Source organism: Eschrichtius robustus, chromosome 7 (assembly GCF_028021215.1).
Source record: "Eschrichtius robustus isolate mEscRob2 chromosome 7, mEscRob2.pri, whole genome shotgun sequence".
Lineage (NCBI taxonomy): Eukaryota > Metazoa > Chordata > Mammalia > Artiodactyla > Eschrichtiidae > Eschrichtius > Eschrichtius robustus.
In genome coordinates this window covers 3001562-3023190 of record NC_090830.1, presented here as the reverse complement: position 1 = coordinate 3023190, position 21629 = coordinate 3001562, and the positions used below count along the sequence as shown (strand labels likewise).

The following is a 21629-nucleotide window of genomic DNA, read 5'->3' as shown; positions in this document are numbered from 1 at the left end:
CTGTCGCGGCCTTTTTTTCTTTTCTTATTGCGGAGCACAGGCTCCAGACGCGCAGGCTCAGTAGCTGTGGCACACGGGCCCAGTTGCTCCGGGGCATGTGGGATCTTCCCAGACCAGGGCTCGAACCCGCATCCCCTGCATTGGCAGGCAGTCTCTCAACCACTGCGCCACCAGGGAAACCCCTTTTATTTTCTTAAAGAGTTAAGAATAATGTTCCAGCGCAGAAATCTCTCTTAAGGATATGGTAGAAGCAATGAAAGAGAGAGTTTCCCATACTGTAGTGTATCATTACGTCCACTAAAATGAACTTTTCTTGTATTAGGAACACACTCGTAACACAGCATGAATAATTATAAATGCATCAGACAATTTTGGGGATCTAGAATATTTAGAATCACGTAAATTAGAATCTTCCATAATTGCTGTGTTTGTAGGACATAAACTCAGAGTATTAGTACAAACACCTCATATGTGAAAGAAACTTGATTTAAAAATCCCCCAAAACAAAAAACAATGCCATTGAAAAATGGGCAGAGGACCTGAATAGACATCTTTCCAAAGAAGACCTGCAGATGGCCAACAGGCACATGAAAAGATGCTCAACATCACTAATCATCAGGGAAATGCAAATCAAAACCACAGTGAGGTATCAGAATGAATATTATCAAAATGACAACAAATAACACGTCTTGGTGAGGATGTGGAGAAAAGGGGACCCTCTTGCACGGTTGGTAGGAATGTAAATTGGGGCAGTTACTAAGGAAAACATTTATGGAGGGTCCTCAAAAATTTAAAAATAGAACTACCATATGATCCAGCAATTCCACTCCTGGGTATGTTTCCAAAGAAAACAAAAACACTAATTCAAAAAAATATATGCACCCCTATGTTCATTGCAGCATTATTCAAAATAGCCAACATATGGAAGCAACCTAAGTGCCCATCTTGAAATGAATGGATAAAGAAGATGTGGTATATATGTACAGTGGAATATTAGCCATAAGAAATAAAATCTTGCCATTTGCGACAACTTGGATGGACCTAGAGGGTATTATGCTAAGTGAAATAAGTCAGACAGAGAAAGAAAAACACTGTACGATTTCAGTTATATGTAAAATCTAAAAAACAAATGGACACATATAACAAAGCAGAAAGAGTCATAAATACAGAGAACAAGCAGGTGGTTGCCAGAGGGGAGGGGGGTAGGAGGATGAGTGAAATAGGTGAGGGAAATTTTTAAAAATAAAAAAGTTTTAAAAATAAAGTACCAAAATGTTAGCAGTGATCCCTCTGTCTTTTGTTGAGGAAATGAGGGTGGAGGCACGGAGATTGTATGTGACACACTTATTTTCTTTTAATTTAATTTATTTTTTTATACGGCAGGTTCTTATTAGTTTTCCATTTTATACATACTAGTGTATAGATGTCAATCCCAATCTCCCAGTTCATCCCACCACCACCCGCCCCCCACCCCCCCCCCCCCCCGCCACTTTCCCCCCTTGGTGTCCGTACGTTTGTTCTCTGCATCTGTGTCTCTGTTTCTGCCCTGCAAACCGGTTCATCTGTACCATTTTTCTAGGTTCCACATGTATGCGTTAATATGCGATATTTGTTTTTCTCTTTCTTACTTCGTTCTCTATGGTATGTGACACACTTTTATTATGGAATTGTTTGAAACATTTATAAAAAAAACCCATTATTTTGTAATCAGAGAAATGTCTAACTGAGGAACAGCCATGAGAGTTCACTGTTTTCAGTTGTGATTAAAAGGTTTTGAAACTATGTGTCATGCTTTTTTCCACTGTTTTACTTTCTGAATTAATGTAAAGGAACAGTCTTTTCCTTTTGGATACGTTTTTTGAAGAAACTTCTATGAATTTTATCCAGTAGCAAAAGAGGCCTTGGCAAGATTCATTCATGCGTGCATTCCTTCATACATTCATCCATTTACTCTTTCATTCATTTTTGGACTAAGGTGACTAGCTTTTGAGTTTTGAACCATACACTCATATGGTTCAAAATTCAAAAGCTACCAAAGCCTCCCTCCCATCTCTGTGCCCCAGGCACTATTCCACTCCACACAGGCGCATTGTTATTAGTTTGTTGCATCTCCTTCCAGGGTATTTTATGTATTTAAAAGCACGTTCCTCAAACTTTTTTATCGGAAAAAATACTTGTCTTAGCTCAGGCTGCCATAACAAAAGGCCATAGGTCGGGTGGGATAAACAGAAATTTATTTCACACAGTTCTGGAGGCTGGATGGAGGTGTTGGCATGGTCGGAATCTGGGGAGAGCTGTCTTCCTGGCTTGCAGATAGTGCCTCGTTCTAGCAGTGTCCCCCCATGGAGGAAATAGAGGGACCAAGCTCTTTGGTGTCTCTTCTTAGAAGAACACTAATCCCACAGTGAGGGCTCCACCCTCAAGGTCTTATTGGAACCTAATTTCTTCCCCAAGGCGCCATCTCTAAATAACATCACACTGAGCCAGAGGCTGCAACATATGGATGGGAGAGAAGGGGTAGTGGAGAGAAACATAATTCAGTTCACAGTAACACTTATATCTCAAAACAAAACAAAACTTAGGTGCAGTGCCAATGGATCTTTTTCTTCCCCCCTTCTAAATGGAGGTTGCCAAAATATAAATATGGAACTTAGGGGAGCACATGCCTTTCCATCCTCTCCTCTTTAGTTTTTTTCCACGCCACTTCCAGAATTGGTCTAAAATATTGTGCCAAGGCTGTAGGTCTCCTGAGCAGCCCCTTAGAACAGTATTCAGGGCTCTTCAAGATTCTGACTCCAAATTCCCTTCCCTGTTTATCACATAAAGAGCCCTACACCCTCTGATGCAGGCACCCTGAATTACTTGGGCAGACTTCAGTGCTTTACTCATGCAACTTCCTCTGCGTGGAAGGCCCACACCACAATTCCTTCTCCAGTGTTCCTTCAAATGTCACATCCTCTGCTTGAATTAGTAATTTCCTGCTCTGTGTTTTCATATCGGCTTATAGCAGAACGTACAACCTCAGTGCCAGAAGCAAATTATAAGTAATGGTTGTGTTCTCCCACCCCCAACACCTAGAGCAGGAAAAGTATCTGACTTATTTTTTGTGACACTGAATAGAAGTTGGCCCAATGTACAATAAACTGTATTTGCTAAGATGATAGCCTGAATTTACAATAACCCTGAAACTTTAAAAAGAAAGACGGCCAAAACAAAAAACAAACAAAAAAAGACAAGTCACACACACAAAAAAAGAGAGATAAAGGAGCTAAATTTTTTTTTTGGCTTTGCCACGGGGCTTGCAGGACCTTAGTACCCCGAGCAGGAATTGAACCCAGGTCCACCATAGTGAAAGTGCAGAGTCCTAACCACTGGATGGCCAGGAAATTCCCCCTGAGTTAAATTTAAATAAAAATCTAGCATCAGAGCTATGGAAGCTTGTGGTCTTCTTTATGTTGAATGTAAAATGTATGTAATGAATTACTAGCTGTTTTTAGATGATATAAATTGAATCCCTTGCTTAGGCCTCCCAGAGAGGAAGCTATATATATATTTATTTGTTAAAATTAGTTAAAAATAATATCCTAGACTAGCAGAGGAGAGTCTCACGGTAATCAATCTTTGTTCTAGGTCCCTTAGAGTCAGTGCAAAGACTCTTATTATCCCCAGTTCTATTTTACTTTTTTATTTTCTTAAAGACTTCACAATGATGTTCAAGTGCAGTAATTCTCTCTTTAGGATACAGTGGAGGGCAACGAAAGAATTTGGAGATACTGGATTATTTAAAGTGTAATTTAGATCTCTTTTTCTTCCCCCGCAGAAGTGCAAATTTTTGTGTTGTAAAGAACATTTCAAATTCTGATGTGAGAATATTTTAAAATTTTAAAAAGGAAAAATTTTGTTTTTAATTTTTAAATAAAATGTTAAATAGGTTAAAAATTTAAATTAAAAAAGTGAGGTAAAAACATAGCACAGCCATATATGTATGTGTGTAATGTAAAAAAAGGTATCTAAGTCCTATATCTATATATATAGGAAATTTTTCTTTACATTATTGAGGACATCTGTCCTAGCTTTCTGTTATCTCCTTCTTAAGGTAACCGAAATGTGCTCCTTTGGCCCAGCCTGAGAATCATTAATTTAGAAAAACATAAATATACACTAGCTTTAAGTATTAGAAGTGAAAGTAATGGGATTTGGATTACATGTAGTATCGCTTTTGTGATGAGCTATTTGAGTACAATAAATTTTAATTGTGCCAATATTGGGAGGGAAAAAAAACAACCCAGAGCGAACAGCAGGTTTCTGATGACTAGAAACAGTAAGACGACGCTCTCTTGGAATGAAAGACGGCGCTTGCGCTCAGAGTCAGTGGGTGCCCGCCCTCCTGCTTTTTCTCCAGCCGCCGTTTCCTCCGCCTTTCGCGCTCTAGCCACCAGGGAAGCCCAGCCTCAGGGAAGCTGGGCCCTGATTGGCTCCTTTGAAAGTCTACGGGCTACCTGATTGGTGGATCCAGGACGCTTTAGCGCGGTGAGTTTGAAACTGCTCGCACTTCTCTTCAAAGCTGGCGTTTGGAAGTCAGGGGAGAGCGCCGCTGACGTGGTAGCCGCCGCCGCTTTCGCCGGGGGATAATAAGCCGGGTAGAGTTGCCGGGGTCAGGGTCATGCCTATGGGGCGTCGACTCGGCAGGGCCGGCGTCGACTCGCGGGCCTCGGAGGGGGAGTATCCCGGAACCGGGTGATAATTAGGCGGCTGGGGTCTGCGTGCGGCCAGGCCGGGCCTTCACCTGGGGTCCGGAGCCTGGGCGTGGGAGCGACGCCTGCCGGCTCTAGCGGGAGGCTTGTGGGAGCCCAGCCCCGGCGGGGTTACTCCGGCAGGGCTGGGGTTGCCCTGGCCTTGGTGTTGCAGTCTGGGGTCACGCGGGTGGCTGAGGAGGCTTTCGGGTCCTGACTGAAGCCAAATCCGTGCCTTGGTTGGACGACGCCGAGCGCTTGCGGAGTGCCAGGCTCGGCCCTCGGCCCTGCAGCTCCCGCCCGTCCGCGGTGCGTCCTGCCCTCGCCTCCGGGGGTGGAAAGCAAGACCGCACCTGGGCCAGGTACCCGCGGCCAGTTCCTAATCACAGGCTGTCCCGGAAAACCGATCGGATGAACTACCTTGTGGGCCTTCTCAGGCTTGCCTCTGTGCCCATGACCCTAGACCTTCTAGAGCTTTTAAGAACACTTAGCCAAGGCATAGAACACTAGATAACTTGAATTTTTTGTTGTTGTTGTTGTCGTCGTCGTTTTTGTTTTATGCTTTGTGGTGGTTACATTCTATGGAATTGGCAAAAAGTGGAAATCTAAGACATGCCGACAGTTAGAAACGTGTGTTTTTAAATCCTTTAATCAATTTTTATTTAATACTGAAGTTACCCATGTGCACGTCTTGCTTTCTCTGAAGACCTGGAGGTCTCTGGGTGGATTAAGCCGCTGGTATTTCACATCCTGCCACGGGTAGTACAGGGGGCATTCAAACGGTATGCTGAGGCCGCATCCTTTATTTAAAATAGTTACAACCAGGAAAGGGTGGAAGAGTAAGCTTTGGAATTGGGTTGGTTTTCAGTTATTTGTTTAAAGTGAGCTCAGCAATTTCATCGTGCTTTAGGCGTATTACATCTGGATATTGAAGAACAGATAATTGTCCTAATCGTCCACTGTCATTTGTAAAATTTAAGCATTTTTAAGATGGCCGGGGTAGTGCAACTTTGTTCATTCAAAAAATATTTATCTCTACTTATTTCTGGAATGCTTTTGAAGAAGAATGTGAGAAATATAACTTAAGGGTCAATATAACTTCAGGCTCAGTGACCTTTATATATAGTTTCATCGGTGATGTATTATAAAATGATGCTTTGGGCTGCTGCAGCTATTGTTTCATTGCAAACTTACCAGCCAAGACTTAAGAAGTCTTGAGTATCTGGTTGTCATTTCAGCTCTTTTTTTTTTTTTTTTACCATTCTTTGTGATTCAAGTATATGGTTTTTCACTTTGTTCTTGACATTTGTGTGGGGTATAATTAGATTTTCTGTGTGGAATTGCACTTTTTCTTTTAGAGTGCTTAGTGATCTTTCCTACCTTACAAAAAGTACCTTGAAACTTTTTGTCATGTTTGTGTTACGTGACTGCTGACAACAGGAGAAAGATTAAAACTGTCACTAGAGCAAGTTGAAACATGTATACTTTCGCTAATGCGTGAGCAGTGTGACCACATTTTAGCTCCTTACTCATGTCTTTAAAAAAAAATTTTTTTTTTAATTATCTTCATAAAAATATAAAGCCGTACAAATTCAGTCAAATAACCTTGTTAAAATATTTGGGTATAACTCCGGCACACACTGGTGTTCCTTAGAAGTGTTACATAAAAAGAACATCTGGGATTTGTTTGGGAAGAATAGGTAAATCCATGTGTGAATTTGAGGGTTAATTTGGAAGAGGCTAAATGTTACACTGGTATAGGATATACAAATATTTCCAATGTTTCAGAAGCTAAGAAGGGTGGGAGAGTCTTTGAGTTCTTTCCCTTCTAACTATTGTTTTAATATAATAGCTAATATTCATGGAAAATTAATACGGCACTAGGCACTGTGGGAAATGCTTTTCTTATAGTATCTCATTAATAACGTAAAAGCACGCTTTGAGTTAGTGACACGTAATCAAATCAGCTTTTCCTCTCATTTTAGGATCTTCCATACCCATTGATTAACTATGGAAGACTATACCAAAATAGAGAAAATTGGAGAAGGTGAGTGGTTTTAATAATATAAAAGGATTTTTAAAAAATGATTTAATGACGCTGTAACATCCTTGACATGAAGACATGTAAATATTCATTAAAATCCAATCTTTGGGACTTCCCTGGTGGCACAGTGGTTGAGAATCTGCCTGCCAATGCAGGGGACACGGGTTCGAGCCCTGGTCCGGGAAGATCCCACATGCCGCGGAGCAACTAAGCCCATGCGCCACAACTACTGAGCCTGCGCTCTAGAGCCCGCGAGCCACAACTACTGAAGCCTGTGCGCCTAGAGCCCGTGCTCTGCAACAAGAGAAGCCACCGCAATGAGAAGCCCACGCACTGCAACGAAGAGTAGCCCCTGCTCGCCCCAACTAGAGAGGAAGCCTGTGCGCAGCAACGAAGACCCAACGCAGCCAAAAATAAAAAAATAAATTAACTAATTAATTTTTAAAAATCCAGTCTTTCAGGTACATCTAACAGTATATTAGTGCATTAATACATATGTTCTCTACATAATAAAACACAAAAATGTTCACATTTCAAGAGAATTGAAATTATTCTGACATGTCTCCCCAACAGCCCCCTTCCAATAATCTTACATCCTTCTAATACTAAATGCTTAAAGCAATATTTGTATTTTGAAAACACTATTGATATCTTGTAGGTGTGTTGGGAAGGGTGTTAGGGCAGTGGAATTATGTGCTTTACTTCTAAATACTTCTGCATATATACTCTGAAGTTCTAGTCAGGGTCATGCATTTCATTTGGTGGATAAATGTCTCCTTAATGTCTTCTGATTTAGAATTGTCCCCCTGACTTTTCCCCTTTGACATTGAGCTTTTGACAGCCCAATTCATTTCTTAAACATATCCAGACTTTTCTTATTTCAATTATTACAAAGTTGTTCTCTGGTTTCTTCTGAATAACAAAAATCTGAGTGTTGTTACATTAGTCTTGGAACTCCTTCCTGCCTTAAGGAAATGTCTTTTTAGATTGTAGAGAACATAGCTATATCCATGATGTGGAACCTTAGCTGGCATTTAGTAGGCACTCTGTAAACATTTCTTGATCAAAGGTTTTTCTCTTTACCGTTCAGTCTCCATAACTTGTCCATATCGAACATTTTAAAATTTTATAATGCTTAGTTCATTTCAGAGCGCATACCTTGTATGTCACAAATAATTTTTGGTAATTAACCAGTGGAATCACTGTGCTCTGTTTAACTAGAGCTCTATTCCAGTAGTTCATTGAGAAGTGATATGGTTCAAAAAGAGTCAGAAGAGAGACATAGAGCACTTCTGATGTCTAAAACTCAATTCAGTACATATCAAGGAACTTAACTGGTGGCACAGTGGTGAAGACTCTGCGCTCCCAATGTGGGGGGCCCGGGTTTGATCCCTGGTCAGGGAACTAGATCACACATGCATGCCTCAACTGAGAGTTTTCAAGCCACAACTAAGGATCCTGCGTGCCACAACTAAGGAAACAGCAAGCTAAAACTAAGAGTGCAACCAAATAAATAAATATATTTTTTTAAATGCATATCTAGTGTTTGCTATAAGTTAATCAGTGGTTGTTATGAGTAAATTTTAGGACCAGGTGAATGTTGTACACTTGAGGGAGAGGTAAGCATACTTAAAAAAAAAAGTTCTGAATTTACCATTAACAGTTTCTTTGACTATATTATGCAAATGACTGGTCTTCCTGAGTGGGATCCACTCCAGGATCCCTGTCAATGTCAATATTGACATTGTTGCTCATTATCTGAAGCCCATATATCAGAATCAGTGTCCTCAACTTCCAAATGGACGTGAGGCTTTCTGCTATATAGTAGATGATATGAGCTTGAATAGATCAAATATTTAATAAAGTATTTTATCCTCATTCTTTTCTAGATGAGGATTGTTGACTATATATTTGAAGTGTATGAAGCACTCTATATGAAGTTTTCTGAAAGTGTCACAGTGACTCCTGTTAGTAATATTTCCTGAGCCCAAATCTTTACACTGTATTTTATGCCTACCTTGTTGCCAGGTAGGATATTTGACAGGAGATACATTCCAATCTGCAAACGATCCTTCTTCTCTAAAATGTGCTGGAAAATTACTGGTAATTTAAATGTATGGGAAACCTGTGATGACTATATGAATTCTCTAAACTACAGACATGATAGGTTTTAGTTACCTTCAGTGTTGTTTTGGAAGTGATGAGGGTATAATTATGACTAAGATGCTTCCTATCTGGCCACAGCAGGCATTTCTATCATGTGACACCTTATGGGATTCAGTCATTTTTAACATCTTTTTTAGTTTGTGGAGGTTGTCACATAGCAGACACTTTGTCTATTTCAGGTACCTATGGAGTTGTGTATAAGGGTAGACACAAAACTACAGGTCAAGTGGTAGCCATGAAGAAAATCAGACTAGAAAGTGAAGAGGAAGGAGTTCCTAGCACTGCAATTCGGGAAATATCTCTATTAAAAGAACTTCGTCATCCAAATATAGTCAGGTATGGTGTAATATCTGAATTTGAATCATTTTCCGCATACTATTTCAAATGTGAATTTCATTGTGGAAACTTTTATATTTGCTTAATTTCTGGTCTAACCTTGCTGAGCTGACTAGAACCTTACTATTTTTGTTCATTGAGAATGCTGGGCATAGAAAAAAAGAGGCTGGTAAAGCAGGAACAGAGTTAGAGGAGCTTGGTGATAAAGATTAGTAGTGGGGGCTGGAAAATCAGGGTAAACTGGTCAAGGGAGAAAAGGAAGTCCTTTTCACAGAGCTTTGACACTGCTCCCACTCTGAGAGCTCTGATGCTTAAAGACTCCTTAATCAGAGACCTGAGACACTTAGATAGGTCAGATGAAGATAAAAGCTTTCCTTTCTAAGTATTTGGACTGGCATCTTTCCAAATTAGGATTTAACTGCATTTTTCTGGGGCGAGAGATAGTGAGCAACTAGTAAGGTCAGATACTGCTCTAAGGTTTGTTTCTATTTACCTCAATGGAAATGGAAAGACAAGCTCTGAGCAACAAGCAGTCAACCTAGAAACATTCTTCTGGAGTAGAAGCCGCTTGCCACTTAGCGCCTAATATAATATGACTTAATTTTCAATTGCTGCCCTGAGGTTCCTTTCTCAAATTCTAGTTTAGTGCTACGGTTTTCACCACTAGGGAAGCTACCCCCTCTTCTTTCCCAAAGCAGGATAGTAAGATTTCTTATGGCCCTGCTTTATGTAACAGCAACTGTGAAATGTATAGGTCAAAAATGTTAGAGTTTTAAATTTTCATATAATTATTTTATTCTTCAGTCTTCAAGATGTGCTTATGCAGGATTCCAGGTTATATCTCATCTTTGAATTCCTTTCCATGGATCTCAAGAAATACTTGGATTCTATCCCTCCTGGTCAGTTCATGGATCCTTCACTTGTTAAGGTAAGAATCTTGCCTAATTTTATTAGTATTTTTCCACTGTGAATGTAAAGTGTAATTATCCTTACACCATCTCTACCAAACCTCTCCTCAGAGGTAGGCATTCTTTTTTTTTTTTTTTTTTTAATATCTTTACTGGAGTATAATTGCTTTACATTGCTGTGTTAGTTTCTGCTGTATATCCCCTCCCTCTTGCGTCTCCCTCCCACTCTCCCTATCCTACCCTTCTAGGTGGTCACAAAGCACGGAACTGATCTCCCTGTGTAGCCATTGTTTTATTAGTAATCTTAGAGATACTCATATGTCAACTTTGTATGTGTATATACATATACTGTTTTTATTAAAATGGGATTTTATATATATATATATATATATGCATTACTTTCCATTTTTCTACGTAAAACATTATTCGACCATAGGTCTACCTGTCTTTCTAATTTTTTTTTTTTTTTTTTTACTCAGAAACATTATTTATTTTTGACACCCATCTATATCATAACGTAACTGTAATGAGTATTCCTTGTAATATCACCTTGTAGGGAAATCCCCACTATGATTTTTCCTTCAATTCCGTTTTGTTCAAGATGTCTTCCTAATTTTTGATACAGTTATGTAAACCAGTTCCACACTGGTGGACATTGAAATTGTTTTCCAGCTTGGTGATTCATGCCCTTATGATCAGTGCTGCAGTGAATATCTTTATATCTTCGTATACATCCTTATAGGATGGATTCTCACAGGTGGAATCAATGGGTTGAAGATGTTTATTTACACTTAAAATCTTGATAGAGAGTGCCATTTGCCCTCTAAAAAATTAGAGCAATTTACTCTTAAACATCATGGTGTGTATTTTCTTTTAATACCTCACTGTCGAAACTTGTTTTTATCAATCTTTTTGATAATAATCTATTATGTGAAAAAGACTAATATCATTTTGCATGTCATTTAACATTTTTTCATTTCTTAGACATTTTATAAACAGCCTATACATATTCTTCACTGATGATTCTGTTAGGATATTTTTTCACTGGTTTCTAAGAGCCTCTTATCTGTAACATGTTGATAATAGTTCTTTTATTCCTTTTTTTTGTCTTTTGATTTGTTAATGGAGTACACCGTTAGTAATTTTTATAATTTAACAATCTTGTGCATGACTTTTGGACTTTGAGATTTTTTATGTCTTATTTAAGTCTTCCTCACTCAAAGATCACATGTATTAGAACAATACATGACAATGTTTCTAGTAGTTCTAGTAGATAACCCCCACCCCCTACTTTTGTCTTAAATTCTAGATAGATCAAAGGTTTATTTTGGTGTAAGAACGAGGGTTCTTAATTTTTTTCCAAATGGCTAGCCAGTTGTTCCAACTGATTGATTTTATGTATTTTATAATTTTGAACTTTATAAGTCAATACTGTAACTATGTATATTTTCTATTTCTGTAATATCCATGTTGCTTCAAACGCCAATTACATTGTCTTGGCAACAAGTATCTTATTAAAACACTTCTCTGAACTTACCAAACAGCATTTTGCGATAATTGTATCTCTTTAAATACACAGTCATAATATTCTCTTTGTTGTTTCTTTTGGAGTCTGTGACCAATGTCTCCAAAGAGGAAATGAATATGTAAAGATAAAAGACTGAAATGGAAAAGACTAACCTTATTCAAGGTAGAAATAGAGTTGCTATAATTATATAAAACAAAAGTTTAAGAAAATTTCTATATAGAAAACTAACTTATGACTTAAGAATTAGGGACCAAAATAAGTAAAAGAAGAATAAGTGAGTTCATAAAGACGTGCCCATAAGGTGAATATCTTTGTCATAGGTATACAAACATGATACCTTATATAAATGGGCTTCCCATCCCCAAATACTTCCTGTTAGTCTCAAATGGTCTGAGAACTTTTTGGTAAATTGTTTATTTCTCCGCATTATAATCTCTTATGTCTTTGAAAGAAAGCCACCAAGATTATTTATAAAATCGTTAAATGGTATGGTTAAGTTTCTAACTTATGGTTCCTTCTTCCAGAGTTATTTGTACCAAATCCTACAAGGGATTGTGTTTTGTCACTCTAGAAGAGTTCTACACAGAGACTTAAAACCTCAAAATCTATTGATTGATGATAAAGGAACAATTAAACTGGCAGATTTTGGCCTTGCCAGAGCTTTTGGAATACCTATTAGAGTATATACACATGAGGTATGGTTTTTGGTGCTTTTGTTAAGTGTGATTGCTGGATTGTTTTCTATATTCTTTAAGTCAAGAAAGAAATAGTCAATCAGAAAGATTTCCACTCTGTGCCAGTATCGGTTTATTGCCTCTCTGCTCCAAAGTCATCCTTCATTGCCTGCTATGTGAAAATGTATCTGGAACCTTTTGAGTATTTTTCTTTTGCCAGTTGCTGTGATGTTACTCTTTGACAGTAGAGGGTGCTGGAGAGGCATTACAGGAAGGAGTCATTATTCTTACTAGTCAATCTCTGAATCTTCCAATCCTCTGTTGTAGTTACTAATCCTTTACAGTAAACTTTCCCTGTTCAAATTACCATGAGATTTCTGTCTCTTGATTGGATCCTCTCTTGAAACAATAAGATTGGTTAAAAGACAGGTTTTGTTGCTTAAGTGCTACTATTTCAGATGCATTTAGAAGCTTCTAAATATAACCAAGTTTTGTCTGTGTTATATTGATGACTTGGCATTTTGTTTGCTATTTCTGGAGGGAAAGGGAATGTTGACTCACATAGTTAAGGATTATTGGGAAACCTTGTCTTCCGTGGATTTGTCTACCCTTCTGCCCAAAGACTTCCTCCAGATCAAAACTTAATGACAGTGCTGATCTGGTCAGATGTTTCGGCTTCTTTTAATTATTCCTTTTTATCATTTTTCCCATGGCTCTATAAATAAAGATTATTTGGTTTCCATTGGCTTAAACATATGCCACTGACCTCCAGTGTGATAAATTAGATATGCTAAAGTAGTAGATTGGTGCTAGACCACTAATAAACTGTTGTTTGACTTAGTTGTGATTTCAGCATGTAATCGGTACATGCACTTGTACAGTGTCAACCCCAAATCCATTATCACTGGGCTTTTTTTTTTTTTTTTTGTAAGTGAAGGCTATCTTGACTATTTTGATCCTCGCATTTTAATGATTTGAAAAGACTTGGTGTGCTTTTTTCTTTTCCCCCCTAATGAATATAGCTTAGAAAGACTTCATTATTTATCTAACATTTAGTATTGTGTATAGTTAATTGACTTTTAAACACTATTATCAGAGGCAATCAAGCAGCATTCTGAAGGACAGTCCTAATGAAATAGAAATGTTTACATTTAGGTAATTTAACATGCCACATTTATTCCAAGTAAGATATTTTCTTTGTAATAGGTAGTAACACTCTGGTATAGATCTCCAGAAGTATTGCTGGGGTCAGCTCGCTACTCAACTCCAGTTGACATTTGGAGTATAGGTACCATATTTGCTGAATTAGCAACTAAGAAACCACTTTTCCATGGGGATTCAGAAATTGATCAACTCTTCAGAATTTTCAGGTATTTTTGTTTTATACTTGAGCTATTAAGAACTTTTAAATTAACATGTATATAGCAAGAGTTATGTTTATACTTTCACCATAAGTTTTTGTTTTGCTGTGGCTTTTTAGAGCTTTGGGTACTCCCAATAATGAAGTGTGGCCAGAAGTGGAATCTTTACAGGACTATAAGAATACATTTCCCAAGTGGAAACCAGGAAGCTTAGCATCCCATGTCAAAAACTTGGATGAGAATGGCTTGGATCTGCTCTCGGTAAGGAATGCCCTTTATATTGACTTTAACACTGTGCATGATTCTGAATGTACTTAATTCTTTCTTTCACATAGGAAATAGGAAGAAAACCACCGTATACTGAGCCAGGCACATAACTATCATGTCTGTTATGTTTATTGCCGAAGCGAGCACATTACTAGCTCCATTTTAGATACGCAAAACACTAGTGGTTTTGAGAGGAGGATTTGGCATTTGTTCACTTTTTTTTTAATATAAATTTATTTATTTTTTTGGCTGCATTTGGTCTTCGTTGCTGCGCGTAGGCTTTCTTTAGTTGCGGCGAGTGGGGGCTACTCTTTGTTGCGGTGCGCGGGCTTCTCATTGCGGTGGCTTCTCTTGTTGCAGAGCACGGGCCCTAGGCGCACGGGCTTCAGTAGTTGTGGCTCGCAAGCTCTAGAGCTCAGCCTCAGTAGTTGTGGCGCACGGGCTTAGTTGCTCCGCGGCATGTGGGATCTTCCCAGACCAGGGCTCGAACCCGTGTCCTCTGCATTGGCAGGCGGATTCTTAACCACTGCACCACCAGGGAAGCCCTTGTTCACTTGTTTTTAATCTGATAGGTAGCTGTAGATACTCTGAAGGAGAGGATGAGGTTAATAAACCTTTAAGTTGCGGACTTGGAGTGCCCTTCCTCTCCAGCTTTTTTGTCTCAGTATTTACTGCTTTTTAGTTTAGACACAGTCGTTTTAGTTTTTAAAGTCTTTACTGCATGAATTCCCATTTCTCACTTTGCCTCGTTTCCACATCAGACCGGTTAGCAGAAGGACGAATGTAGTTCTTAAAACCTTTTCCGTCTGTAACGTTGCTGTTCCCAACTAAACAGTTGTGTTCTTTAAAAACAAGACAAAAAAAAAATGTGTTAGGATAAAAAATTGTCCTAGACCTGCCTCAGGAAATTTGTTTTAGAACATTATTTAAATACTGAGATTTTCTTTTCTTTTCTTTTCTTTTTAAATTTATTTTTTAATTTATTTTTATTTATTATTTGGCTACATTGGGTCTTCGTTGCTGCACGTGGGCTTTCTCTAGTTGCAGTGAGCGGGAGCTACTTTTCATTGCGGTGCGCGGGCTTCTCATTGTCATGGCTTCTGTTGTTGCAGAGCATGGGCTCTAGGCGCACGGGCTTCAGTAGCTGTGGCGCGCAGGCTCAGTAGTTGTGGCTCGCAGGCTCTAGAGCGCAGGCTCAGTAGTTGTGGGGCATGGGCTTAGTTGCTCCGCGGCATGTGGGCTCGAACCCGTGTCCCCTGCATTGGCAGGCAGATTCTTAGCCACTGCACCACCAGGGAAGTCCAATACTGGGATTTTAGAAGGGACTAGTTTTTATGAATCTCAGGTACTGTGATTGCAAAAAAAAAAAAGGATTTTGACAGGTTACTAAACAAAGGAAAAAATCTACTGCTATATCATCATACACATGTTCTAACTGATCTTTGGGCCCCTTCACAATTTATAAATCATGCCACCAAATTCAGCTTAGAGTTCCCAAATGCTTACAAGTGCAGTCCAAGATCCTTTACTGCCACTCAGATATTTTGTACATTAATATTGATGATAAGATATAAAAGGCCTTCTATATTCCTGGCCCAGTCTGTCTTTTTAACTTCCATGATTCTTGAACATGAAGAATTTCACTTTAGTTAACGAAATGAAAATCGTACTGTCAATCATGGTTCCTTGGTGTAGCCAGTGTTGACATCTTGGCCTGGCTCCTTCTTCGCTGCTGGAGGCTGTCCTGTACATTGTAAGCTATTTAGCAGCATCCCAGCCCTCTGTCCCATAGGTGCCATTAACACATGCCCCCCCCCAGTTGTGACAACCCCAGATGTCTCCACACATTGCCAGATGTCCCCTGAGGGGCAAAGTCTCACCAAGTTGACAGTCACTGCTGTAAATCATAAGTCGGTCTTGGTTTCAAGTTTCAGCTTTATCACTCTTAAACTCTATGAACTTGGGCAGGTTCCATAACCTCTTTGAGCCTCAAAGTTCTTATTTGTAAAGTGGAACTAATTCCTACCTTTTTTTGTGAGGATTAAGTAACATGAAACGTACAAAGCACTTAATAGAGTGCTAGCTATATAATGAGAGCTCAAATGGTAACTAGATAGTAAAAGTATCTCTGGGTCTGCTTATTGATTTAGTTTTCTTTAAGATTAATAATATTTCGTTAAGATAAATTTTAACTTTATTCGGCCTTTTCTGTTAATGTGTAAATAAACTTCAATACTAGGTTGTCTGACCATAATTCATTTAGTGACTCATTTAAACTATGTTTATAACACATTGCAGTCTGGTTTTGTTTTTATTTGGAACTTGCTGGAAACTACATTAGACACCTCTATAGTTAATTGCCACCACTTAAGGAATGCTGTAAATAACTCAGAGGGCCATTTAATTCTCAAAGTAAATATAATTAACTAGATAATCTTTCTTAAATTTATGCCTTGGTTTTAAAGCTATCTGAATGCTTGTGTCTTAAACCATAATTTATAGCAAAAAGAGGTTATCAAGATATCTCTGATTTAAGGAATAGATTATTTAGAGCTAGGGGGTGAAGTAGGACATTTATGTGTTTTGGTATTAAACTGACAGAAATGTTCATTTAGTAGTTTTTCATTAAAATTATTAGCTTATGGCTTATTGGTAGAAAAGTAAGGCTTTTTGGAGATTTTTTTAAATGGTTTATTTCTTAAATAACCTTTTAAAAAATCTTTTTCCTCCCACAGAAAATGTTAGTCTATGATCCTGCCAAACGAATTTCTGGCAAAGTGGCACTGAATCATCCATACTTTAATGATTTGGACAATCAAATTAAGAAGATGTAGCTTTCTGACAGAGTTTCCATGTGTTGTGTCGAGAACAGATAGCTGTATTTTTACTGTTAACTGTTTTTGTCTTGTGTATTTTTCTTTTCTTTGTTGTAAAACTTAAGCTGTGCCTCATCTTCTGATTTCAAAAGTGTAACTTAAAAATGTAAATACTGTTCTATATGAATTTAAATATAATAATTCTGTATATGTTTGTAGATCCCACCGTAACAACTATTTGTTACTATAATAAAACTATATAAATCTAGTATTGATGTCAGGAATTGGGAAAAATTTGAGTTAGCTTAAATCATCTAAAATCCTACAGCAGTCTGCTTTTCCTGTAGTTGGAAATACTAAACTTTAGGAAAGTGTGCCTGGTTGAAAATTCATAATGCTTTGAAGTATTTTTATGTTCTGAATGTTTAAATTATCTTGTCAGTTTCTTGCCATGTGGTAATTCTACAACCTGCCTAAAGATGAATATTTTTCTACTGGTATTTCAATTCGTGACCTAAATGTTTAGGCATTCAGATGAGAAAACTATCCAGATTTGAGAACTGATGCTTAAATTTAGAGAGGTTTTTAGTAAACTTATAAAACTAACATTAGCGTATGCCAAAGTTTGCTAAGTTTTACAGTCAGAGATTAAGGGCTGTCCACAGCAGGGGAGAACAGTTTAGAAAATTTATGAGCTATCCTATTTTTAGGTAGGTTACGAAAGTTATTTGTCTGAGTGAATTCTTGTGCCTTGGTCAGAGGTAATAACTATACAAGGAGTTGCTTATCTTGGCTTTCAAGCCTGACTTTAAAACTCGGTTTGTAAATTTTGACATAGTTTAGTTTATTAGCAGCCTTCTTAGAAGGTTCTAATGTAAAATTATTTAGCTAAAATCACTAGCTTTGGGAATTGTTTAATTAATAATGCTGCTCATTGTGATTTTTACCTGTAAGCAGGCTAATTTATTTGTTATAGCCAAGAGAAATGTCTCTAAAAATAGTTTTATCATTTTTAGTGTACATCTATCCATTGTCTGCCCATATACTCTATTTTTCCTCCTGGTTACTTATGGCTAGAATGGGCATTCTTGTGTGACTGATCCAGTTGACTGAATATGTAATGGGTGATCTGCCTAATCTTGTTGTCTTAGAATTTTTGCACTTGAGGAGAAAGGATAGGTCACTTTCTTTGGTGACAGGGCTTATAAGGTGAGACGTTTGGTGGCCTTGTTCTAGGTCCTTTGGCGGAAGCCAGCCTGCAGTAAGGGAATGCAGAGCTTGGAAGTCATTTGAGGTCATACTGTGGAGAGATTTCATGGCGGGAATTTGTTAAATGAAAGGTCACACCAAAGATTTAATTGAGATGGTGAAATGGTGTATCTACAGAATTGTGTTCTCTTACCTGTGAAGTGAAGTATTGAAGTGAGTCTACTTTTCAAATTGTGCATTGCAGCCCTTTAGCGGTTCAGGATCAGCATTAATCAATGATACCCTTCCCCCCGCCCTCCCCCCCGAAATTATCGGTGTGTCTTATATAATTATTTCTTGGTATTTTTGTTTCAATAATATATAGATGCACTGGTGTCACCAATGTTTGGGGCCTTGTGGACTTGGTAGCAGCAGCACACATCCTCACTGGTATTGTTCCTTGCCGTCTAATTGTTTGAAAAGTCAGTAATTCATCAACTGAGAACCTACTTAGTGGACCAGGGAAATGAGACGGTAGAACACTGCCAACAGTCGCTGTAATGAGTGACCTCCTTTCTGTCCTGCTCCAGCTATCTGTGTAGTCCCGTGTAAAGTGTTTACGGCAGCTTCAGTGACTGCGTGAAGAGCTACTGAATTGGGTCCTCATCTCATGCATGTTTTTACATTGGCTTGTGCTGTGGTGCTTCTGATTCATTTTAAAGTGGATCTTTTCCCTGAGCCAATAGTTCTTCTATTTGTTGTGTGCTAGAAACACCTGAGACTAATTCTGGTCCTACCCTGAACAATTCTGAAGTTGAAAATTTGTCTCTTTTCAAAATTTCCCCAAGATGATTCTGATGTAGCCAGTTACCACCAGTTGGTGGTGAGTTTAACAACTTTGGACCGACATTTAGTTTTAGTTGTCTTAAAACTTCATGTCATCTTGCATTACCTTTAACTTGTTCTATTTCTGTTTCAGGCTGTACTCTTTAGTGAGGGGAGAGGGTTGTATATATCATCACCAATAGAAGACTTCCATATACTGTGACAATTTCTCTATCTTCTCTTTGTCCGTAAGCTTTAGAGAAGGGTTTTTTGTTGTTGTTGCTGTTAAAGTTAAAATATATAGGCAGTAATGGTGCAAAGAAGTTAATACGTAATTTGTAGTAAAATCTTACTAATTTATATGTGGACATGGCATATGTGAATTAAATGTTTGAAAAAAAATGATAGTGTTTTAGAGTTAATAAAAGGTCTTTTGGGGACTTGGATTAACATACTAAAATAATTTTTAATTAGTAAAAAATAATTTTTAAAGTACTTAAGGAGACTTGAAAGTTCTACTAGGTGGAATACACTTCCACTTTAGTGCCTTTAGCAAACTGTAGTTCATAATAGGTCAACTTCAGTTCCACCCCTTTTAAATCGTTGCCATATTCAAACTGAAGTCAGTGAGGTTCCATAGGACCCTAGGATCATTTTGCATTTTGTGGACAAAGTAGAGACAATTAGAGATGTTTGTGGGCTATGGAGTTAAGAGAGTAGTGGACATTGTTTAAATAAGTCTGGGACAAGATGGATAGAGTATTGAATGATTATAGGGAAAGTGAGGGATGGAGGGATAAAGGGTGAAAGTCCCTGAAGAGGGAGGTACTTCCGACCTAAAAATAGCATCTAGTAGAAGGCTCAGGTGGGATATTAATGGTACTGACAGGGATTGTAGCTTTAGACCCTTTGGAGAAAGGAGTGAAGTATTTGGAAGCAAGACTAGACGTTTTTAGTCCCATGCTGTCATGTAAATATCAAGTTTCTAAGATGCCTTAAAAGCTTCAGAAGAGATGCATTGAGAGTCATAGACTTGTTGAGGAGGAAAAAAGGTATCACGATACCAGCATTCCTTAGAATGCTGAATTAGGGTCTCCTGGAGAGCTTGTTAAGAGATTTCTGGACCGTCCCCAGAGTGTGATTCAGTACATCCTGCATAGCCACGAATATACTTTCTTAACAAGTTCCCAGGTGATGATTCTGATGGTCCAGGGGCCACACTTTGAGAATCACTGCCTGGGTAGCTCTCAGAACTCTAGAGAACTGAACAGAAACCTAGCTATTTGGTCAGCTTATTTGTAGAGGAAGCACAGAAGTGCAGAAGGAGAAACTGACCTAGAGCCAGGCATACATTTAGAGGTTGAACTGGAATTCGAACCTAAATCTTCCATTGTCATTGAGAATTGAGAAAAGTGAACGGTGTAATGTAAAGATTCCAGTTTTAGAGCCATATTGGAGCTTGGTTCCCAGTTCTGCCAATTCTGTCTGTAGCCTTGGATAAGTCACTCAACATCTCTGAATCTATTTCCTCAATTGCACAATGGAGATAATAAATGGGATTTATTTATATAAATACATAGGATTGTAGGATTGTTGTGAGGGATGTAGATAGGGCTGCCAGGCATCATGCATGTATTATATATAGTACATGTCTTGTCAGAATGCCCTAAATATTCTTTTTTCAATACATTACAAAAATTGAGCAGTCAGAGCTATTTTTCTGCCACAGTAATTGGTGCTTAAATCTGTTAAATGGCAACACAAGGTGCCCTAGATGGGGAATATGGGTAAGGTTCCTGGCACACGGTAATTCCTTTCTCCTTTGAAGTCTCAGCACTTTTTTCTTATATTACCTCTTCTGGCACTTTTACTTTCTCCCTTACTAAATTCTAAGTCCAGTGAGGGCTGGGGCCATGTCTTGTTCTTTCATCCTCACAGCCCTTGGTCTAGAACCTCAAGCATTAGACACGATCCCAGCCCTTTAAGGTTGCTCAAAGGTTATGGCGCCTCCCCTTCAATAACAACTGAACATCTATAGTGAGCAGCTACTGTGCTTTACATACATTCCCTGTCTTTCCCAGCAACCTTGTAAGGGAGTGGGCAACATTACCTTACAGATGGTGACACTAAGATGCGTTGAGCATAAGTAATTTGCCGAAGGTCTCAAGGCTAGTAAACGCTGGAGCAAGGATCTGGGGGCTCTCTGGCTTCACATTGTTCTCTTCCCATGGCATCATGTTGTTTCCCACAATAAACCGATAAAGTGAACGTGTGTTTAGTTTCTAAAGCTTAAGAAGAAAGAACCTGAAGAAGGCAGGCAACTACTAAAGCCAGCGCAGCCCAGGTGCCAAGGAGCACCCAGCTCAGGGGTGTGCAAACCAGCCCTCACGGGCCTGCAAGCCCCTCATTAGCACCGAAGCTCCTGAGACCTCTGCCTCAAGGCTGAAAGGACCAAGGTGAGAGAGTTTGCAGTCCAGTTCATTTTCCTGTCCCATTTTAGGTAGCACTGTCTCCTTTTATCACATTGCACGTGGTCCTCTTGCGCTCCTTAATTCTGGCTCCTTGTTCATACGGATGACCCAGAATGGATCAGTGCAGTAAACCATAACCTGACCTTTATAAACAAACAAACAAATAAACCGTAACCCAGCAGCAGTAATTGGTCCAGGGGTGGGCAAACGATCTGAACAAGGCCCATGAGGGTCCTTTTTGCTACGGAAACCTCGAGAGAATGAAGTCGTCTTTCTGCTGATTGTGCCAAACTGGGATGACATGGCTGGAAG

The 21629-nt window shown here is 38.8% G+C and overlaps 1 protein-coding gene across 2 annotated transcripts; it reads left to right on the top strand.

The window, feature by feature from the left end:
- The first annotated feature begins 4540 nt into the window (after positions 1-4540).
- On the top strand, positions 4541-21216 carry CDK1 (cyclin dependent kinase 1). 2 transcript variants are annotated; one of them, XM_068547489.1, is made up of 8 exons: positions 4541-4640; positions 6719-6780; positions 9123-9279; positions 10084-10207; positions 12240-12410; positions 13596-13759; positions 13870-14011; positions 16753-21216. In XM_068547489.1, the coding sequence occupies exons 2-8, from the start codon at positions 6744-6746 to the stop codon at positions 16849-16851; spliced, it is 894 nt and encodes a 297-aa protein (XP_068403590.1). In that variant the 5' UTR covers positions 4541-4640; positions 6719-6743; the 3' UTR covers positions 16852-21216. The 2 variants fall into 2 exon arrangements, with proteins under 2 accessions (XP_068403590.1, XP_068403591.1); XM_068547490.1 differs by having other exon boundaries at positions 4541-4654.
- Positions 21217-21629: the final 413 nt, after the last annotated feature.

Excerpts from the sequence above, each read along its gene's own strand:
- CDK1 (XM_068547489.1), top strand. The coding sequence starts at position 6,744 with ATGGAAGACTATACCAAAATAGAGAAAATTGGAGAAG. Across the intron at positions 6,781-9,122 it reads AATAGAGAAAATTGGAGAAG|GTACCTATGGAGTTGTGTAT; the intron begins GTGAGTGGTTTT and ends TGTCTATTTCAG. Across the intron at positions 14,012-16,752 it reads ATGGCTTGGATCTGCTCTCG|AAAATGTTAGTCTATGATCC; the intron begins GTAAGGAATGCC and ends TTCCTCCCACAG.